The 20,434-nt window shown below is 32.7% G+C and overlaps 1 protein-coding gene across 2 annotated transcripts in view; it reads right to left on the minus strand.

Annotated features, from left to right (window-relative positions):
• Nucleotides 1-20,434, minus strand: part of Ccser1 (coiled-coil serine rich protein 1) — a 1,227,237-nt gene that overhangs the window by 410,048 nt on the left and 796,755 nt on the right. For both annotated transcript variants that reach the window (XM_058583852.1, XM_058583853.1), the window contains exon 10: nucleotides 11,016-11,060. In XM_058583852.1, the coding sequence (XP_058439835.1) occupies nucleotides 11,016-11,060 (45 nt within the window). The remainder of the gene's footprint in view (nucleotides 1-11,015; nucleotides 11,061-20,434) is intronic.

A 20,434-nucleotide genomic window follows, 5' to 3' on the forward strand; every position in this document is an offset into this window, starting at 1 on the left:
TAGGGGTAAATTAAAAGGGCTAAATGGCAATTTTATCATATGAATCTTTTCTCCCTTCAAAAATCAAAAAAACGAGGAAAGAAGGGAAAAAAAGAAAATATAGGCCCTTTTGGAAATCCTAGTTCCTGTACCCAAACATAATTATTTGATGGGAACATGTGGCTGAAGCAGGGGAAATCATACCACACTGTCTAAAATCAGAAGTGATTATCCAACTACAGAGTAAGTAGCTGAGACAATCATTTGGAGATGGTCATAAGGGACAAAGGGTTAGCAAAAAAATTAAAGATGCTATATAGTTTACACAAAGCAGAATGGCTACAATTGGAGAAGAGAGAAATAGAAAAACAGAACAGACTATTTTTCCATTTTCCAAAAGAACAATAAATCATCCCTGCAAACTGATGCACTTAACACTATCTACTTTGCCTGAATTTTTAAGTAGGTTTCTATCCTTTATACTCAATCACATAACAAAATAATAGATATAGTCATATCTCAGAAGAGATAACACTTATATGCAACTGATAGGTAAACAAGAAGATCAGGAAAGAGTGGGAAAAAAAGAAAGAATATAAATGTTTAGTAAGTGGAGATTAGCTAATTCCCCTGAGAAATACCAGAAGACCAAGCTATCCAATTGTGTCCTACCTATTCATTTCTTACAAGTCCCAAGTCAATATAGAAACTTGACTCTCAGGTCGTATTTCTTACATCTGTATTCTGGCCTCACTGCTTACCAATATAAGACTTCTGGTAAGTTATTTAAACTCAGACTTTATTTTTTATTATTTGAAATGAGAATGTTATGTTGTTGTGAGGATTAAATGAATATGTATGTGTAAGTGCTTATTGTAGCAATACCTGTTTTGCTAATTGTTTAGAGTAAAATGTGTCCTATTACATAACGGTGATTCCTCATCCACAATTCTTAAAGTCAAATGTATCTGGCAATTTGGAATTAATTTAATATTAGAATAGACATATAGAGCATATCCATATCTTTTGAATGTCTCCATTAGGGTCTGGTAATGCAAACTGTACAAATACACCTTTGATATTTCTGCAACAAAACACATAAATGTTCATGTGAAGTGGGAAAAACAAAGACTGTAAATAGGTCTTTTAGTCAAGTCAAATAAAATTGAGCCTTCCTTTTAGAAAGAAAAATCAGTTTTCATAGCACTTAGAATATCAGAGTTGCTGATAATATGCTGTTTACAATTTTTAAATAATAATTCTGCTTATTGTTGATGGTTAGAATTTAGGTGTAATCAAATTTCAAGATTATAAAAGAGAATATGTTGAAGTCCTGATCCCTAGTAACTCTATTAATCAGCTTTCCCTTACTGTAATAAAATATCTGAGATAATCAACTTATAAAGAGGAAAGGTTTATTTTGGCTTACAGTTTTGGAGGTATTATTGCTTTGAGCCTGTAGTGAGGGAATTGCAGAGTTGGGAGTGAATTGATTAATTCATAGCCAGGATATGAAAAAAGAGAGGTGAGGAACTGACCGGAGCCTCCCAAATCACCTTCAAGGGTATGGCGCCAGTGACCTAAAACCTTCCTCTAATCCTCACCTGTTAAACTGTCCACTACTTCCCAATACAAAGCTAGGGAATGAGCCTTCAAGGTATGGTCCTTTGGGAAACATTTAAGAACAAAAATATAACAACTGTAAAATGTGATTACATTTAGGAATTAATATTAAGATAAAATGTCACTTTTATGAGGGGTCCTAATTTAGCCAATCTGATTGGTGTCTTCATGAGAATAAATTTGGACACACAAAGACATACCAGGCATACACATGATCAGAGGGAATATCACGTAAGGACACACCAAGAAGGCAGCGGTCATCTGTACACCAAGGATAGCAACCAATCTGCCAACACTGATGCTGGCGTTAAAGACATCTGATCTCCAGAACAGTGATAAAATAAATCTCTGCTGTTAAAGCCATCCCACTCTGTGGTACTTCTTCACAGCAGCCATAGCAAATTAATACACTATGTATTAGGAAATTGTTCTTAGAGCTGTTACTTTGAACGACAACTAATAGTATAAGACTGAAAGTCCCTGATCCTTGAATTTTTAATCTAGTTCAGATAATTATTTATATGATACTTTGATAGCACAATGTTTCTTAGGAGCTAAAGAATTATAAATACATTTTTTCTCATGTTAGGTAATCTTTATTTACAAGTTTTATATTGCACATGGATAATGATGCAGAAACCACTAGCAAGGGACTGTGGTGTCTTGGCATAACAGCAGAATTCACAAGAGGTACTCACCTTCATTGGGCTGACTGGGCATTGATGCGTGCACAATTGTCTCAAAGTGGTTTGAGAAAAATGTATGGACAATAAAAATTAGGTCAAATAACTGTCTTACAAACAGGAATGACCACAGGATGGGAAGAGATTTGGAGATCTATTTCTTAGCTTAGAGAAGAAAGAGCAGCAAATTCTGCAGAGAATAAAAGCAACATGTTCCCATTGTAGATTTATAGGAATAAAATATGATAGCCAGTGAAGCCAATAATTAAACATTTAGAAGGTTTGAAAATATAAATCCAAATAGAAAAGATAATTTCTTATTAAGTTATGGGTCAGCATGAAAGTAATGAAAATATTTTTATTTCTGTATATCTTTGAGGTAGCAATTAGTTTCTATTCGTAAGAGGGGAATCATAAGAGTTCTTCACTTATGTATAATTGAATACTTCTCTAATGAAAGAACATTGAATCAGTTCAACCACCTTGATTAGTATTTTCCTTTTACATTAATTGACACAGTTAAGGGGCAAGAAATAAATGTATAAGCAGTTGCATACACTAATAAAAATAAGAATACAAAAAAGATGTGTAATAATTTTGTTTAAGAATATACTGTCAAATAAAAAATATAACAGAGAAAAATGAACACAATTTGTTATTGCCTTTTCAAAATAAAATAATTTCCTGGTTCAACTGATTCTAAAAACAATATATGTTCCTTATAAAAACAGAAATCGAACTTATAATTGGTTAGAAATTCAAAGTCCTTCTACTGAAATCCTTCCTAGCCTTTAACTCCTAGTAAAATGAACTCTAAAATAATAAGTCCTTACTTATATCCAGATTGTTTTTTAAAAATATCAAAGCAAAGAAAATATCTTGCATTCAAGAATCTTGGAGTCATAATCTCTATTCATTTCATCTTGCTGTTGAAAGCTATCATGTCATAAAACCTGCCTGATGGCTACTACTCCTTACATTTCAATGACCCAGGCTGGGCTTCAACATAATGTAAATATCCTCTTCTATTTCGCCACATAAAATAATGTAAATATCCTCTTCTATTTCGCCACTTAAAAAATTTTATCAATGAATTGTTCTTTTTTTATTGCATTGGGTCTACTAACTTTAGCTTTGCTTGATCAATAGATTTTTTTTTCTTTATGTTTTTGTTTTTTTCCTAAGGTCAATAGTCAAGCATCCTGGTGATAGAACGGAGTTGTAATTGGAACCTCTCTGCAGCTTCAGAAGTTCTTCTGCTTGAAATACTTTCCCAGCAGTCTCTAAAGTCTCCCATTCAGCGTTTCTTCTGACTATCTGACTGCAACAGTGAGGTCAATCCTGCTTGAGGTCTATCTAAACTTACTTTCCTTTCCATCAATCTCCCCAATGGAGATCTATTTCTTAGCTAATTATGAGAAAGCTTTTTAGCAACACTTTGATTATCTAAGCAACTGAAAATGCTTACATTTAATGAAAACCTTACTCTGTTATTTACAACACTACTGTTTGACTGTTTTGTGGGTCTCCTAGTGAATCAAGAAGAAGAAATCTAATGCTGATCACTCCAGAGCTCAAAAGTCTTGTCAGACTGATGTCCTTCACACAAACTTTACTTTGATTCACTTTCTGAAACCTCATTAGGATTTTCCTCACTCTTGTCTTCATTTTTTCCACTTAGTTTCATTCTGCTTGAAGGTGAACACATTTTAGGCCTCCAACCTCATGGTTGGCCAGGTTCTTAAAACAGGAGATTGCCCTAATTTTCACATTTATTTGGTCCTTTAGTAAACTCTTGCTTAATTTATATATTAAATCCTGAACAGACTTGCTAAGTGGCATCACTCCACCTTCTATCACAATCTAAACTTGCTGCATCCAAATTTTAGGGAATGATATCAGGAACATAATTGTTGGAATTTTTCATAATAGAATTGAAACTACTATTTGAAACTCTTGTAAATATTCTTTTATTGCGACGGTGTGTGATAGATTTTCTATCTTTAAGGCTTGTTTTATCATTCCATAGTGATGATTTCAAATCTGTCAGAAGCTGGCTTCCTCTCAGTTGTTTCCTTCCCTCCCCACCTTCCCCCCCCCCCACCCCACTCTCTTTTTTTTCTCTGCATCTCTTGGGAAATACTGCTCTGTCACTGTGTGCATACTCCAGATATTTAATCAAACATTTGCAAAGGAAAGCGAAAAAGACATTAAACTGTGTGCACTTCCTCTGATTTTATTTTCCCACTTATGATGCTACTAAAATTGTGTTCTTTTTTTACTGAAGTAGAAATAATAAGCTTAGTTTTGCTTGATTGACATGTTTCTTTTGGGTAGCTTCTTAGAATATCAATGTTCTATAAACATGAATGAGATCTTCAAAATTCATTATTAACATCATCTATAAATTTGGAGGCTATGCCCTCTGTAAACAATGTTTTGAGTGGAAAAGGTAAATTTTCTCTCATCTGTAATGTGTAATATGTAAGTAAACATTTTTGAGGTTAAATGATGGATTCAGTTTACAATGGACATGCCTTTAAGAGACAGGCTTGGCATAAGACATTATTGATTCTCATGGTTCTAACTAGTCCATGTAGATGGTAAAATCTCCCAATAACATGATCCTCAAATTCCAATTGAAGCAAAGATGAAAAGAAGAGCAGATAATATAAACAAAAATAATAGCAACTGCTGCCATTCACTGATTGCTTCCTATAGGTCAGACACTACTTCAAAGAACTTTATACATGTTAATTTATCCACTAAACAACATTTTGAAACAGGAACAGTTATTTTGGTCTTGTGAATTATAATTCTTTCTATAAATATTGATTTGTAAACATAAAATCTTCTTATTTTCTTTATTGCCTATCAATTTTAAAAAGGAAAATTAGAAATAATTTATTTTTTCGCTAAGGCCTTATAGCCATACCATATATTTGATACATCCTGGGGGCAAACTCTAGGCACTAAACAATTCAAAAAAATTATGTGCATTTTCATATATGGCATAATGAATAGCACTAATACCTATAATTATAATGCACCAATAAAAATTTGAAAAAAGAAAAAGAGGGCTTTCTGTGTCTTAGCTTTCATAACTTAAATAAGAATATACTATTAGTTCATATATATTTCAAAAAACTTACAATCACTGAGAATAGTAAAATCTCATTTTATAAAACTATATAGAGACCATGTCTATCAGAGACCAAGCATGGAATATCTGAAGTTGAATAAAAGAGAATTTAAATACCATATTCTAAATATTAGAAAATAAAGAAAATAGCCAAATGAAAACAAGTATTATAGAAAATTATTAAGATCATAGTAATCATGATCACCATCTTGTGTAAGACGTTTTAATTTAATGTACAAAGTTATGAAATAAGTATAGTCATCGTATGTCATTTCAAAATTACACAAAATATCAGATCTTAAGAAAATAATACCACTTCAACACTTTTCACTAAGAACAGTACACTTTCTTCTATTTGAGTTCTAATTTTTGAAATCACATAATTTTTCTTTATTCCCCTCTTTAGGAAACTATTTTCTCCTGTGGTCTGTGGATATGGAAAAGTTAAGAGTGAATTTTTTTAATTCAAATATTAACCAAGTCTAAAAGGTGTCTGCTTAATATTCTTATTAAGTTATAAATGGAAACATAAATCAATGGTGATTTTTATTCCATTCCACTTGAAGTCATGGTTGTGCTAACAGTCTGGGCAGACAAGTTATTGTGAAAATCGGAATGTACTTTATCTCATTCTCTGAATTTTCTCCATTTCAGAGATCAGATTCAAATATATAATTTGTCAAAGTATAAAAACCTAAAAACTATCTAATTCTATTAGCAAAGACATGAAGACAACAGAATAAAATAATTACCTTTCTTAAGATATTTTATGTTATTTTATATTTAAATATTTCTTATCATTAATAGAAAAACCATAAAATGATTAAGACATGTAAATATAAAATAAAGTTAGAACACAGTTTATTATTTAACTAAACATCTGATTTTCAATCTACTCTTTTTCAATATCTTTGATTAATTGTATCTCTGTCTTAGAGATTCATGTTACTTATAACTTCCCATTTGTGGTTTTCAGGGGAAAAAAGAAAGCTCATTGTCATCCAACAGAGGAAATTGGTAGTCTACTAGATGACAAAACCAATTAGGCTCTAAAACAAGTTGGTCCTGTTTCTTCAAAATGACATATAAGTGAGCCATTTTAATGACTTGAAATGTCCACTTTTTCCTAACTATATGTCTATCAGAGCCTATCTGTATTTTCATCCCATAAGTAAAAGTGGGGTTTTCCCTACAAAAATGGCAGAACCAAATATTACCAATAGAACAATTTCTAAAATACAATTGGGAATTTCTGCAGTAAAGGGATGAGATGACTATATCTTTAATGTCTTTTTTTTTTGGTGGGGTGTGTACCAGGGATTGAACTCAAGGGCACTCAACCACTGAGCCACTTCCCCAGCCATATTTCATATTTTATTAGAGACAGGATCTCACGGAGTTGCTTAGTGCCTCGCTTAGTGCCTCACTGGGGCTGGTTTAGAACGCAGAATCCTCCTGTCTCAGCCTTTCCCCAGCTGCTGCGATTATAGGCATGTGCCAGTGCACCCAGCTATATCTTTAATGTCTTGATAAGTTTTCTAAAGAATCCTTAGAAGGTATTGAAAGTTAGTTTTCTTTCATAAGTTTAAGAAGCATAGTTATAATCTGGTTTATGAGTATGAAATTATTTATTTTAAATATCAAATGTACCAATATGAATCTTAACTTCAGAATTCCATGATTTCTGTTTATGTTCATCATTTTGGGAAATCTGAGCTCCACAAATTACGCAAAAGCAATCCTAGAGCATTATACACTTGCACTTTATTTGCATAGTCTCTCTGAGTATGGAATCTCTGTAACCTTCAACAAGATAGTCAGTCTGAAATTCCCTGTATCTATCCTCACTCACATTCCCTCATCACATTTAGTAGTTTCTAAAGATAAATATTTAATCCTGGTTTACATAGCCAACTATAATTAGTTTTCTTCATTCATGGGATAAAATTACATATCATGTGACTTTGAGTGGTGATTTAAGGTACTTAGAAGACTAACCGCAAGACATATTTGAGGTAAAATGGAAGTAGAGATAGTCTGCCATTCAGAATTAGTGTATATACACACACACACACCCACCCCCCCCACACACACACACTCCCAGTTGAATCCATAATAAGTTTACAAGTACTGCATTTTGAAAAAATATGATACTATTTAAAACAATAGGATTAGAGTCTTTAAAAAATCTTAGTTTTATCGACATTTAACAATAAGTGCATGGTAGGGAAGAAAAATATTTTTTGAAGAAAGAAATATAATGACTGATGTGATTTTACCCAATAAAATTTTTTAAATACTTTTTTAGTTGTTGATGGACATAATATCTGTTTATTCATTTATTTTTATATGGTGCTGAGGATTGAACCCAGTGCCTCACATGTGTGAAGCAAGTGCTCTACCACTGAGCAACAGCTCCAGCCTTACCCAATGAAATTTTACTGAGTTTCTTTTTTCTGAGTCACAAGATCGCCCCAGACATAAGAATTGTATTCATAGTCACTTAAAACTGTCTGTTTAATACTCACATTCTATACAGCATCCCTCTACTCTTCTTCTTCTTCTTCTTCTTTTTTTTTTTTTGGAGGGAGGGGGTAACAAGGATTGAATTCAGGGGCACTTAACCACTGGGCCCTTTTTTATATTTTCTTTAGAGACAGAGTCTCACCAAGTTGCTTAATGACTCACTAAATTGCTGGGGCTGGCTTTGAACTCTAATCCTCCTGCCTCAGCCTCCCGAGCCACTGGGATTACAAGTGTGTGCCATGGTACCCAGCTCTCAATGTACCTTTTAAAGAAAATTCACTATTATTATCTCTTATGATCAGTCCCCTCACTTTACACACAGAATATACATGTTGAAATATTCAAACATACTATTATAACTGAATTTTTAGACAATTAATATCTATTTTCAAATACTTCATAAAAATGCAAGCAACTTAATTGGTACCCATCTCTAGTTACTTGAGAAAAAATAATTTACACTTTAATCACTTCTTAATTTATATTTTTATACAGTGTTCAAATCTATCCTTCCTACCTAGCAATTAGTTCTTTAGTAGTATTTACAACTTAACTAAATGGCGTATTACTTCCTGCTTCAATTTTCTATGCATGCTCTAACTTTTGTCATTACCTCAATAAGTAAATAGAACATTTTAAATTACACTTCTTAAACCTTCTTATAAATATTTGGTATTAGGCCCTTAGTATTACATCCATCAACATCTATTGGGAATATCTGCCATTTGAACTAAGACAAAGTAATTCATCTTAAAAAGTAATCATTGTCATTAATTCTTCATCAATCATGACAGTGTTGCAATAAGAAATTCTAAAACAGAGTTTGGGGGAAGAGTTTTTTTTTAAGTCAGCACATTAAAATTTAACATAATCAAAAGTACATTGTACATCTTTATAATGCACACATGCAATAGGACACAGCAAATATGAATCAGGGAGAAACCTGTCACATCTCTGAAGCAAGAGAGATCACCAGGTCCTTATCGTAGTAATTGCATTCTTTGTGTACGGATCATCTACAACTGAGACTTGACAGAACAGTTTCCACAATATTTTTCACCTAATTATTTTATACTTCTTTATGGTTTCTTACCATAAAACACCATAGGTTTCACTGGCATAGGGAAAGCTAAACTGAGTGGTTAGCTTGAGTACAAGCATGCTAAATTAACCAGTACTTCTTCACCAGAGGAAGTAAAGAGGTTGTTTTGCATTCAGTAGTCCATATTTGTATCCAATGCATGAATCAAAGGTGTCAAGCAGAGAAGACATTACTGAACTATGATTAATTTGACACTCTTACCTTCTTTGCAATTATTTTCACTAACCTTAGAAAGAAAGCCCAGAGCAGGGTTGTCCTCTCTATGAAGATTTATATACTATAGGGTAAATTGTTAGAAATTTGAACTTCACATAAACAGTAAAATAGTTTGATGAAAACATTTTTTTAAATTTAAGAAACATTTTTTATTGACATGTTCTTTACCCATACATATACTTATAATAAAAATAAAATCAGAGGAACTGAGAAAATAAGCAATAAATGTTTACAGGTAATGGTTTTAATAAAAAACAATAATGATGTCTTCAAAAGTTACATGGAAAGCCACAAAATCTTAATAAAAAGAATGAAGAAATTTGCCATGGTCTAGCAATGCCATTATATGGATATGTGGATTTTAAGTTTTCCTTCATGTGACACAAAGTTGCTATTGGACCAAGACGCAGAAGGAAAAGTTAAGTAACTCCATATTGTAAATCTCCAAAGCATTAAATCAGCATAGATAAATTGTGGCAGCTTTGCTTGGTTGAATTTGCACTTATGAGGTGATGCATTTATTTATTTCTCCAAGTTGATTCATTTTGATGCTGTCTGAGGGAAAGCAGCTACCCTCACAAAATCAGAAGGCTCTGAGGGCCTCCAGACAGAGTGAACACTTTTCCCCAAACTGAAGACTATGTAGAATATCTTACTTTCCTACAACATGAAAAATAACTGAACATTTATCTGTATTTTACCCTCTTAAGCACTTCTGCTAATGCAAGCCAACAAGTGTGAATCCCACAAAAGAGAGGTTGTTGTGGATAGAAAAAGGCAGACAAAAGTAAAGAGGTCCTAAATGACAAGTTTACTAAGAACTAAAAGGTCCTATACCGATAATACACAACTGAAAATTAAAACAGCAAGGAACGGGAAAACACGGCTCAGTTAATAGAAAAGAAATCTGTACAGAAGGACAAAGCACAAATGGTGAGAGGAATAAAATTTTTCCTCATTTTGTAAGAGAAAATAGCTTCATTTTGACCCAAAATTTGTTACATTAGTATCACTCCAAAAGCGAGATTATTTTCTATTTAAAGAGAAAATATTGACTTATTGAATTAAATATTCCCCTCCAGCAATCTGCATTAGAATAATTAATGCATTTACACATTTAGCAAGGGAAGACTTTTAATTGATGTTGTCTTAGAGGGACACTCTTAAACATACTTTAATAACAAACATAATATGGCATTATATTTTGTACTATTAAGAGTGTCCCTTTTCAAAGTATCAGAGATAGTCAGCAATAAATAAGTTTTAAAATCTCTAGCATTATCAAAGTAACTTCAGACCATCTGAGGATGCATCCCAGCCTACTACCATGTGTCTATGGCCTCTGATATGAAAGGCAAGAATCTCAGATGTCATAAAATATATGCATTGTTGGAATTTTGCTAATTTCTCAGCAAATCATTATAAATAGTTCATTGCAAAATTGGCTTAAACAGGCTTTTCTGCAGCCTCCGGAGGGCCATGCTGCTACAGAAATCAATTTTATCAGAAACAATACTTTCTTAAACCTAAGAAACAATATTTTCTTCAGCCTCAGAGACACAAGCACAAATAATACATTTGTAAAATATGCATAAAATGTGCTTTTGCTAGAATGAATAGGAGTGTATGTATACACAATTCTTCTCAAAACATGTCCAACTACAATTATCAACATCATCAATCAACATCACCACATCACTGTACCATGTTCTTCTCTTCATCCTGTTCCCTTAAATACTCTTACCTCTCTCCCTCCTTGTGCTGTTTCCAGTCTTTTCAGGCTTAAACCCTGAAAGAAAAAAGAATACACATATGTATATTTTTGTCAACAAAGTAAAAGTAGCTACTAATAAGTACACCTGCAAGAACATTGCAGTAAAGAAGTCCTTTAAGAGAGAACATCTGTATGCTGACAAATATCTCACACATATGCACGTATATGGTGTGTGCATCTATAAAGTAAATCTTCAAAGGCGATACTTATGTGTTTCTCTCTAAACCCTAATGCCATGTGTAAAACTAAAATACAATGCATCTATTTTAAGCAATGATTGCCTGCCATTTAGTGAGACCATAATTTAGAATGTGCTAACTTGAAGCAGTATGTGCAGTATGTGTTTTATTCTTATTCTCCCTCATCCCACTTGGCACATCTTGGGCCTCAAACATTAAGTGAGGTTGATAAAAAGAAGCAGAAACCCTTGTAACATTGGTGTCCATCTAGAAAATGTTCAGGGTTTATTTTTTAAATCATGTATTTTTTAAAAAAATACTCAGGATTTAGTTCTGATAAAAGACTTACTTTCCCCTCTGTGTTCTCATAACTGCTGTCCACAGTAGAAAGGAAGGACCCACCTTAAGTCTCTAATGCTATGCTTCATTAAAATGAAGAAAAGTTCATCTTTCTTTTAGCAAGCCAGAAAATTGTACTTGTGGCACAAGATGAAGAACCATAGAGTGATTTATCTATTAATCCATCCATAATCTTTATCTACTGTGACTGGATTAATGTTATTTAGTAAAGCAATAGAGTGAAAAACTATTTATTTTTCTATAAATGTAATGAATGCTTCAATTCCTGTTATTTTTCCTGTAGTTGCTTCATGTCTTGATAGGATGATGTGAAAATTGCAAAAATTTTGATCTTACAGTACTTAATATTTCTATTTTTCTTCTTCCTTACCTTCTATTTTTCTCCCTTCTTCTTTTCTCCCTCCTTACCTTTAATTATTTTACAACATATATTTATTAAATACTTGCTATAAGTCAGACATCTTGCGAGACATTGGGAATATCAAAATAAATAATAATATTCCAAGTGTAAAAGATCATTGACATAAAGGTGTAGATAAAACTTAAGGAGATTGATGTCAGATATGTAAAAAATTCCCAGATCACAAGAAGAGGCCAACTCTGCCTGGGATGGACCTCCACATAGAAAAGCATAGAGAAGAACCATTTATGAATGGTATTAGGCTGAGGAGGGAAAGGGAGACAGAAAAGGGCAGAGACCAAGAGATATCAAGTGCTGGAAACGTCTAGCTGCTCACAGCCTGGTGCCTGCATCAACAGCATTGCTTGGGAACTCATAAGCAAAGCATGTACCAGAATGTACCTCAGACCAGTTGTGCCACAAACTGCAATTCAGTACAATTTCCAGGTGATTAATATTCACATTAAAGCTTGAGAAGCTCTGCTGTAAGAGTGCTAGAAAAGATGAATGGTTTCCTTAGCATTTTAGTGACTAGGGTGGAACAGTAGGGGGTGGGGGAAATAAGGTGAAAATTTGGCCAAATTGTGAAGTCTTTCAAAGGAAAGATTTTAGACTTCTTTAGGCAAATGCTTACTTATTTGGCAGTTTGGGAAATTAGGCATAAAATTTATAAAATAGTAAAAACAGATAAAAATGAAGTTTCACGAATTCTTTGAATTTAGCCTGTATCTGCTTTCCTTTTCTCTATCATTTAGAAATGCAATCAGGAAAAAATGGGAAAGAATACAAATATATATTGGTATTTATATTTATTGCAAATATTTTTAATATTTCACCACAAAGAAATGATAAATGTTTGAGATAATGAGTATGCTAATTATCCTTATTGGATCATTGTACAATGTATATTTGTATCAAACTATCATATGACACCTCATAAAATTTTACCTGTATTACATGCCATTTAAAAATAAAGTAAAATAACTAAGTTAAAAAACATGCACTTTTTTCACATGGCTCTAAATAATTTAACATGGCTTTGGAAAACATAAATTTAATATTTTTTTACTATGCCATTAAGAATTTTTATTCAAGTACTTATTTATGATAAAAATATGAATACACTAACTACATATTTGCATTGTTAATGGACAGATCTGCCAAAAAAAGGAAAAACATAAGCTGTGAGAAAGATATAGTAGACTTAAATATTGTGTTCTAGCATTATATTCTTCAATTAAGCAACACTTTGAAAGTGCAATAACTAAGTTATTAGTACATTGTTCTAAGAAAAATATAGGATAAAATTATTTCCTTTGGTCACAGCATTTATGTTTAAAAGGTTTTTCAGAGTTGTTTAAAAAAGCTATCACTTCCTATATAAAACTCATTTCTTGAATAGTTTTTATGAAATCATAGGAAAACAAGTATTTTCTAAGCCCACTTAAAGTAAAAACAGACATTACATTGTTGTCTCTAGAAAAGATTGTAGAATCAACCAAGTAAACCAGTTGTTTTTGTATAAACAAATGGGAGCCTGGCTTCTCAATATAGAAAATCATCAACATTTACAGAACACCTATAAAGATCCTAAATTCCTTTTTTAAAGGACCTAAAACAAAATATTAAAACATTTTTGTCACAAGCATTGAATAAACCATTGCTTTGAACTCTGTAGCCCTGGACAGTGAGACTCTGCTTCTGGGAATCTTTCCTGTGATAAAATTAAGGAGAAACTCCCATTCACAGGTGGCCACTGTTAATGGGATAGATTCCAAGCCTGGCTTGGAATTTATGGGTTCAACAGTTTTGGGTCCCAATGCCAGCTGCCCAGAGGTAGAAGAAACATGGGCATGCTCATAATCTTAAGGAACAAGCTGGCAGAAGCTAGAGAAGACATCCACAAGCTACTCAGCCCCAGTTAGTCTGTTCCTGCTCACAACCTCGCTTTGGTTTACCTTGAAGAAGTTTTCTCTCAATAAATCCTTTTGATATTAAAACCTACATAATAAACGTGCGGAGCCTCACTATTTGTTCAGTCAGACCCCATGAGGCTGCCTCCCCATCGGTCCCGCTTTTACCTATTTTTGTCTTTATTTCTTATTCTCCCTATATTTTCCAATCTTCTCATCGCCCATATATGGAGAACTCTTGTGCTAGGCAGGTTTCTTTAACCTGAAAATTTAAGCTAGAAGAATTCTGATGTGGCATTTGTGCTCATGACTTTTAGGATCTGGAAGTGCTTTTGAATTCCAAATGATGTATTTAAATGTCTAGTTTGTCACTTTCTTTTGGTGTGCCTGCCAACAAATTCCATAATATCTCTCAAAATAATCCTTATTAAAAATACACTACAGCTCTTACATATCTGTCTTGAAGATTAAATGAGATAGCATATATGCAGCACGTAGCAGAGGGTCAGACAAAGTTTCTACCAAAATGATAATTATTGACTTTTTCTTCTCCTTCTTCGTCTTCATCCTCCTCTTATTATTAATTTTATTATCATTATTATATACACAAAATATAAATTTATAAGGTCAATTTAAATAAAACAACCCTGTTTTTACTTTATTTACAGAATGCATATTATGTTGAGAATATTTATACAAATAAACAAAGAATATTCATTTTGACTACGCAAGTTTTTAAAATACTTTTTGTACACATATTCTCATTTGATAATTTTCTGACAATTTTTTGAGTTATGTGTTAATTTCATAATAGTTTTTGGGGAAAATGGCCATTATTTCTTCAATCTTTCTGTTCCTCAGTTTTCCTATCATCTATTTCTGGAACTTGAATGTTAAATTGCTTTTTTTTTTTTGGTCCCATGTATCTTTGACGCTATTTACTTTTAAAGTCTTTCTTTTTTCTTAGTGTCTCATTTTGTATATTTTCCCTAGTGGCACCTTCAACTTCACTGATCTTTTATTCTGTAGTGTCTAAACTGTTGCTATTCTCAAACAGTGAAATTTTTGTTTCACTTTTTGATACTATTTTGTATTTTTCTCATCATAGTCTTACTTTTCCATAAATCTTTGACATATTTATATTTATAATGGTGTTTTGATTGTCTTTTCTATTAATTTTATAATCTGACATTTCCAGGCCTGTTTCTATAGGTTGAATTGTCTCCTGGCTGTAAATTTCACTTTTCTATTTCTCCTCCAGACCAGTAATTTTATATTAGTTGACAAATGTGTATTTGCTTAGTACTAGATTTGATTGAATCCCCTTAGAGACAGTTAGAAATAATTCTTGCAGAGGATTATGTTTCTTGTGAGTCAGACTGACTATTCTGATGTTGGTTTTAAAAACTATGGAGGTAATAAATATGAAGTAGTCTCTAGAGTTAATATATCACTATTACTAAGATTTGACCCTTCTGTGCCCTTTACTGAATACCCCATCTATCAGTGAAGGCTCACTACTTTGGCTATTAGGGATTCCTAAGATACCCTAGACTTGTGAGAACTCTGGGGATGCTTCTACTTCCAGTTCTCTGGCAATTATTGTTTTGCAGAAGATGTTCTTCACGCTATATATGAATTTCACACTATATATGTGGAGACTACTATTCAAACAAAAACCCCAGTGCCCAAAACATAGACAGACACAGGGAACTTCCTATAAAAATACCTTTCAGTAGATGAATTGATAAAGAAAATGTGGTATATATACACAATGGAATATTATTCAGCATTAAAAGAGAATAAAATCATGGCATTTGCTTCAGGTAAATGGATGGAGTTGGAGAATATAATGCTAAGCGAAGTAAGCCAATCCCAAAAAACCAAATGCCAGTGTCATCTCTGATATAAGGATGCTGATTCATAATGGGTCTGGGAAGGCATGGGAGGAATAGATGAACTTTAGATAGGGCAAAAGGGAAGGAGGGGAAGGGAGAAGGATGGGGGTAAGAAAGATGGTGGAATGAAATGGGCATAATTACCCTAAGTACATGCATGAAAACATGAATGGTGTAACTCTATTTTGTATACAACTAGAGACATGAAAAATTGCACTCTATATATGTAATATGAATTGAATTGCATTCTGCTGTCATATTTAACTAATTAGAATAAGTAAAGTTTAAAAAATTAAAAAAAAATTTTCTAGAGTTATTAGTCTGAGTAATTTCTCCTCTGCCCCTCCAAATCCTAGTTGCCTTGTTCTCTCCAAACTCAGATCACTGTCTTTTCAACTACAAAATTTAAAGACCATAAAATACTATTTTAGATGTCTCTCCTTAGACCATTGCCCCCCAAAATGCCTCCAGGCAGAAATCCAGGGATTGTAACTTTCTCTTTATTTGTTCCCTTCTCTCAGGAAATAGAGTGTTTCATACCTGTTTTTTAATGTCTGAAAATTGTTTCATATATTTAGTCCAGGTTTCTAAACATTATTGTGGTAGAACAAATCTCACTGACATTATTCTCATGAATAAAAACAGAATTCAAAGTAAGAATTATTTTAAGCTTATTTTTTTTTTGAGGGAGAAAATTGAAGTTCATGAAATTCTAAGTATGTGACCTAGGTGCCACATGTGGTAATTACAGAAATAAAACTTAAACCAATATTTTCATGACTTAGATTCCTTAGTTCATCCCTTCATCCTCAGTGGAGTTTCTTCAAACTCACACCAGTCAAAATGTTTATTCGTTAAGGCAACACACAGTGACTAACAGTTCCTGGGTATTCGGATTTACCAAAACTTAAAAAAGAAGAAGAAGAAAAGAGGGAAAAAAAAGCCTACACGTGGGCTTCCATATGGGTTACCATAGTAGAAATGACACACTATATAAACTGTGTAAAAAGCTTGATCGTAATTTTAGTCACTACATTATTGAAAGATCAAACTTCATGTTTAAAAAAAAATGAGGTGGAGCTTCTAAAGGCAAGAATTTGGGAGCTATATATGGTCAAAGAATAATGATCTAAATGGATTATCTATTCTGTAACACTGCCTTAGGCAAGATAATGTATCAGTGGATAAATCAAATGATCTAGGGTGTAGTGAGGCTCAGTAGGGATTCTTGAGGTATGATTTGGGAAATGCGATGCCCTAGCTGGTATTGGGGACTTAATCTGAGTATTATAGGAAAACTGAATCTTTAATTTGGAAGGTCAGGGGGCTTGAATGGGGAAAGTTATTAGGGAAAATATCATCTGTGATTTGCCATCTCTACAAAAAAATTTATAGCAACCTTGATTTCTGTAGTCTCTTACTGATAGTGAATGGGTCAATTTGCTTTGAAAGATCAGAATGTAATATAATCCCAATTAACCAAGCAACAATATTTAAGGCAAGGGATATTTTAAAAAGAAATATTAATCTCAAAATATTGAAACCCTTTTTCTATGTCATTTACATATATACCACATAATGAAAAATCTTTTGCATTTTTATATTTTGTATAATTTCTGCTAAAAGACATATTGAAATAATTTAGAAACAAAATGTTTTAATTCTATTAACTAAGATAATCTGGTTCTCAGAAAGAGTTGCAGTGAAAAGACAGTCAAATTATTCATGTATATATGTTTAAATATGTATATGTATTGATTGACTCTTAAAACTTATGTAAGATTACAAAATTTTAATTGATTTAGAATCCACTTCATTATTCTTTAGTAGTATAGATATAATATTTATGCAGCATGTCTAAGGAAAATTACATTTTAAAATACTCTGGGGATATGATTGGGAAAAATACAGTTACCTTACTATAAATATTTTCTCACCAGAGAATATAAACTCTTTGCATTAATCAAAATTAATCACCAGAGACCAAACCAAAATGTTATAAATTGTACGTAGGGAAAAAAATTACCCTGAAGCAAATGTTCTGCAGTGTGCTAAATTAAGATGGTTTAGAAAGGCATTAAGCAGGAAAAGCTATTAACTGAAAATATAGAATTTCCTACCAAAATCTCTCCTGCATTCATACATCTGCATGAACAACCCAGTGACTATGTTGGGTATGAGGTCATCTCTAGCTCAAGTATGAATGTGGGGAAAGATCTTCCTCTTCATAATGATTATAAGTAAACCTTCCCAACTTTCTATCTGGTCATAAGGATTTCCCCTGTTACCCTGTAACATAAAGTCAGATATATACTAACCAATATCTTGGATTTGGCTGACTTATTTTTCTGAAAAATATGAAATGGACAAGTGGAATGGATATCTTCTGTCCAGCACAGCAGAGATTACATTGGATAAAAATGGAGAAAGAAGTTATGATTTAAGTGTATAGAATTGTAATTAATTATTAAACACTTCAAATAACTGTGTGATTTTCTAACATTTAGCTTCAGCTTTGGAGACACTTGGAAGAACTAGAAGAAACTTTAAATAACTTATAATTCAACCTTTACATTTGACAGAAAAGGAGACTTGCACCCAGGGAAGTTGATTTATATCAGGTGGCAGTTTCAGAATTCAGACTCTGGTCATTGAGTCCCAGATCCAGAACTATCTTTGTTTAACCAAATTCTTTTAATATTTCTATCATAAATCATTGTCTTAAAAGCTGTATGACCTTTGGAGCATTCATTAACCACTTCATGTGCCACATTTCACTGCTTTAAAATTGAAATAATTTTTAAAATAAAAATCCATTATAAAGTACAAAACAGTGCTTCATCCACAGTTAACTGCAGTACAGACTGAATTTTATTAGTAGTTTAAGATCTGACTACTCATGGTGCTATCCTATTTGGATAATATCCTATTTGGCTAAGATCAATTGCTGCTACAGTTTTAAAAATACCTATTATTTTTAAGTATTGTCTGTGAACCAAGTACTGTTCCGAAAATGTTTTACCTGGATTTGTTCTATTCTTACAATAACCTTGTTAGATGTTGTAACAAAATGTTCTTTACACATTGGGCTGAAATAAAAATTACTTTCTAGTGTTCCACTCTGTTTTTGAACTGATTTCTTGGGACAAAATAAGACACACACATTAACAGTTCTTTTTATTGTTAGTTTCACTTTTCAGCTATGGCATGTTACCCAATGTAATGACAGGACTGTCTATAAACCATTCTGACTGCCCTGCTCCTACCGCCAATTTCTTCATTTGCAGAAGAGAAATATACTCCTGGAGAGTGTAGATAATGTTAACTCTCTGGGTCTTGGTTTACCTATTATAAAAATGATGGTAATGAGGAGGGAGAAGAGGAAGTTGTAATGGAGCTCCATAGAGCTTTAAAATGTAACAACTATGATGTGTTTTCATTTTAAAATAGGTAGATAATTTATTATAGGTTCTTTTAATGCATCTTTCTACCTAGCATGACTTCTCAGTTAAACTGATAAAACTACTCAAGAAGTTAAGAAATTCCAAGGTTGAGCACAGCTTTCTATATACCTACTGTCAGTTTTATCGGGTCTCAAATTCAAACTTTTTAAAAATTTGGACATCTAGTTTTCCTTCTATTAGCTTGATCTGCAACTTTATGTTTAGTATTAATTTTCATTTTTTTGATAAAAACATTCCTTGTATATATGAATATTAAAACTTAGCCTTAATTAAGATTCATTTTGTAAGTGATAGTATTGAGAGGTGACAAGTTATAGGCTTACTGAGTTGACTCATGAAGTCAGTTTTCCAAAGCTGCGTAACCTAGTTGTAAACTGCAAGAATTCACTCTCACATTTAATTTGTAGTGAAGTTAATGAACATAGTTTAAGTATCTTTGAGATTCCCCTCTCTCTCTTTTAGCCATTATATTTGATTTTTTTCTTACACAATATCCATTGAAATTATAAGTCACCTGGGTACGGTGGTGCCATCCTGTAATCCCAGAGGCTTGACAGGCTGAGACAGGAATATCTTGAGTTCAAAGCCAGCCTTAGCAAAATCAAGGCACTAAGCAACTCAGTGAGACCCTGTCTTTAAATAAAATACAAAATAGGACTGATGTGGCTCAGTGATCAAGTACCCCTGAGATCTATCGATGGTATCTCCCTCCCAAAAAAAGAAAATTAAAAAAATTAGAAGTCATAGATTTATAAAAAGCACATATTGGAAAACTTTATGAAGTTCATAAGCATTTGGGTTTTAAAATGTCAAAATTTGTCAAATACTATTTTACTGGTACTTTTTAGTTATACATAACATTAGGATTCATTCTGACATAATTTTAAAAGCATGGGATATAATGTGTTCTAATTCATTCCCCAGTACTTCCCCTTTCCTCCCCTCCCCACTCTCCCTGTTCCATTTCGTCTGCTCTACTGATCCTTCTGATATTTACTATTTATTTATAGTTTATTTTTTAAATTAGTGTCTCTTGGATATACATGGTGAGATTTGCTGTGGTGTATTTATATATTCGCATGGGAAAGTTAGGTCAGATTCATTCCAGTGTCTTCCCTATCCCTTCTCTTCACTCCACTTTGTCTACTCCACTACTCAAATGCTTTTTTTCTTTT

Source organism: Marmota monax, unplaced genomic scaffold (assembly GCF_021218885.2).
Source record: "Marmota monax isolate L192 unplaced genomic scaffold, Marmota_monax_Labrador192_F-V1.1 WCK01_AAM20220418_F8-fsc00002, whole genome shotgun sequence".
Classification (NCBI taxonomy): domain Eukaryota; kingdom Metazoa; phylum Chordata; class Mammalia; order Rodentia; family Sciuridae; genus Marmota; species Marmota monax.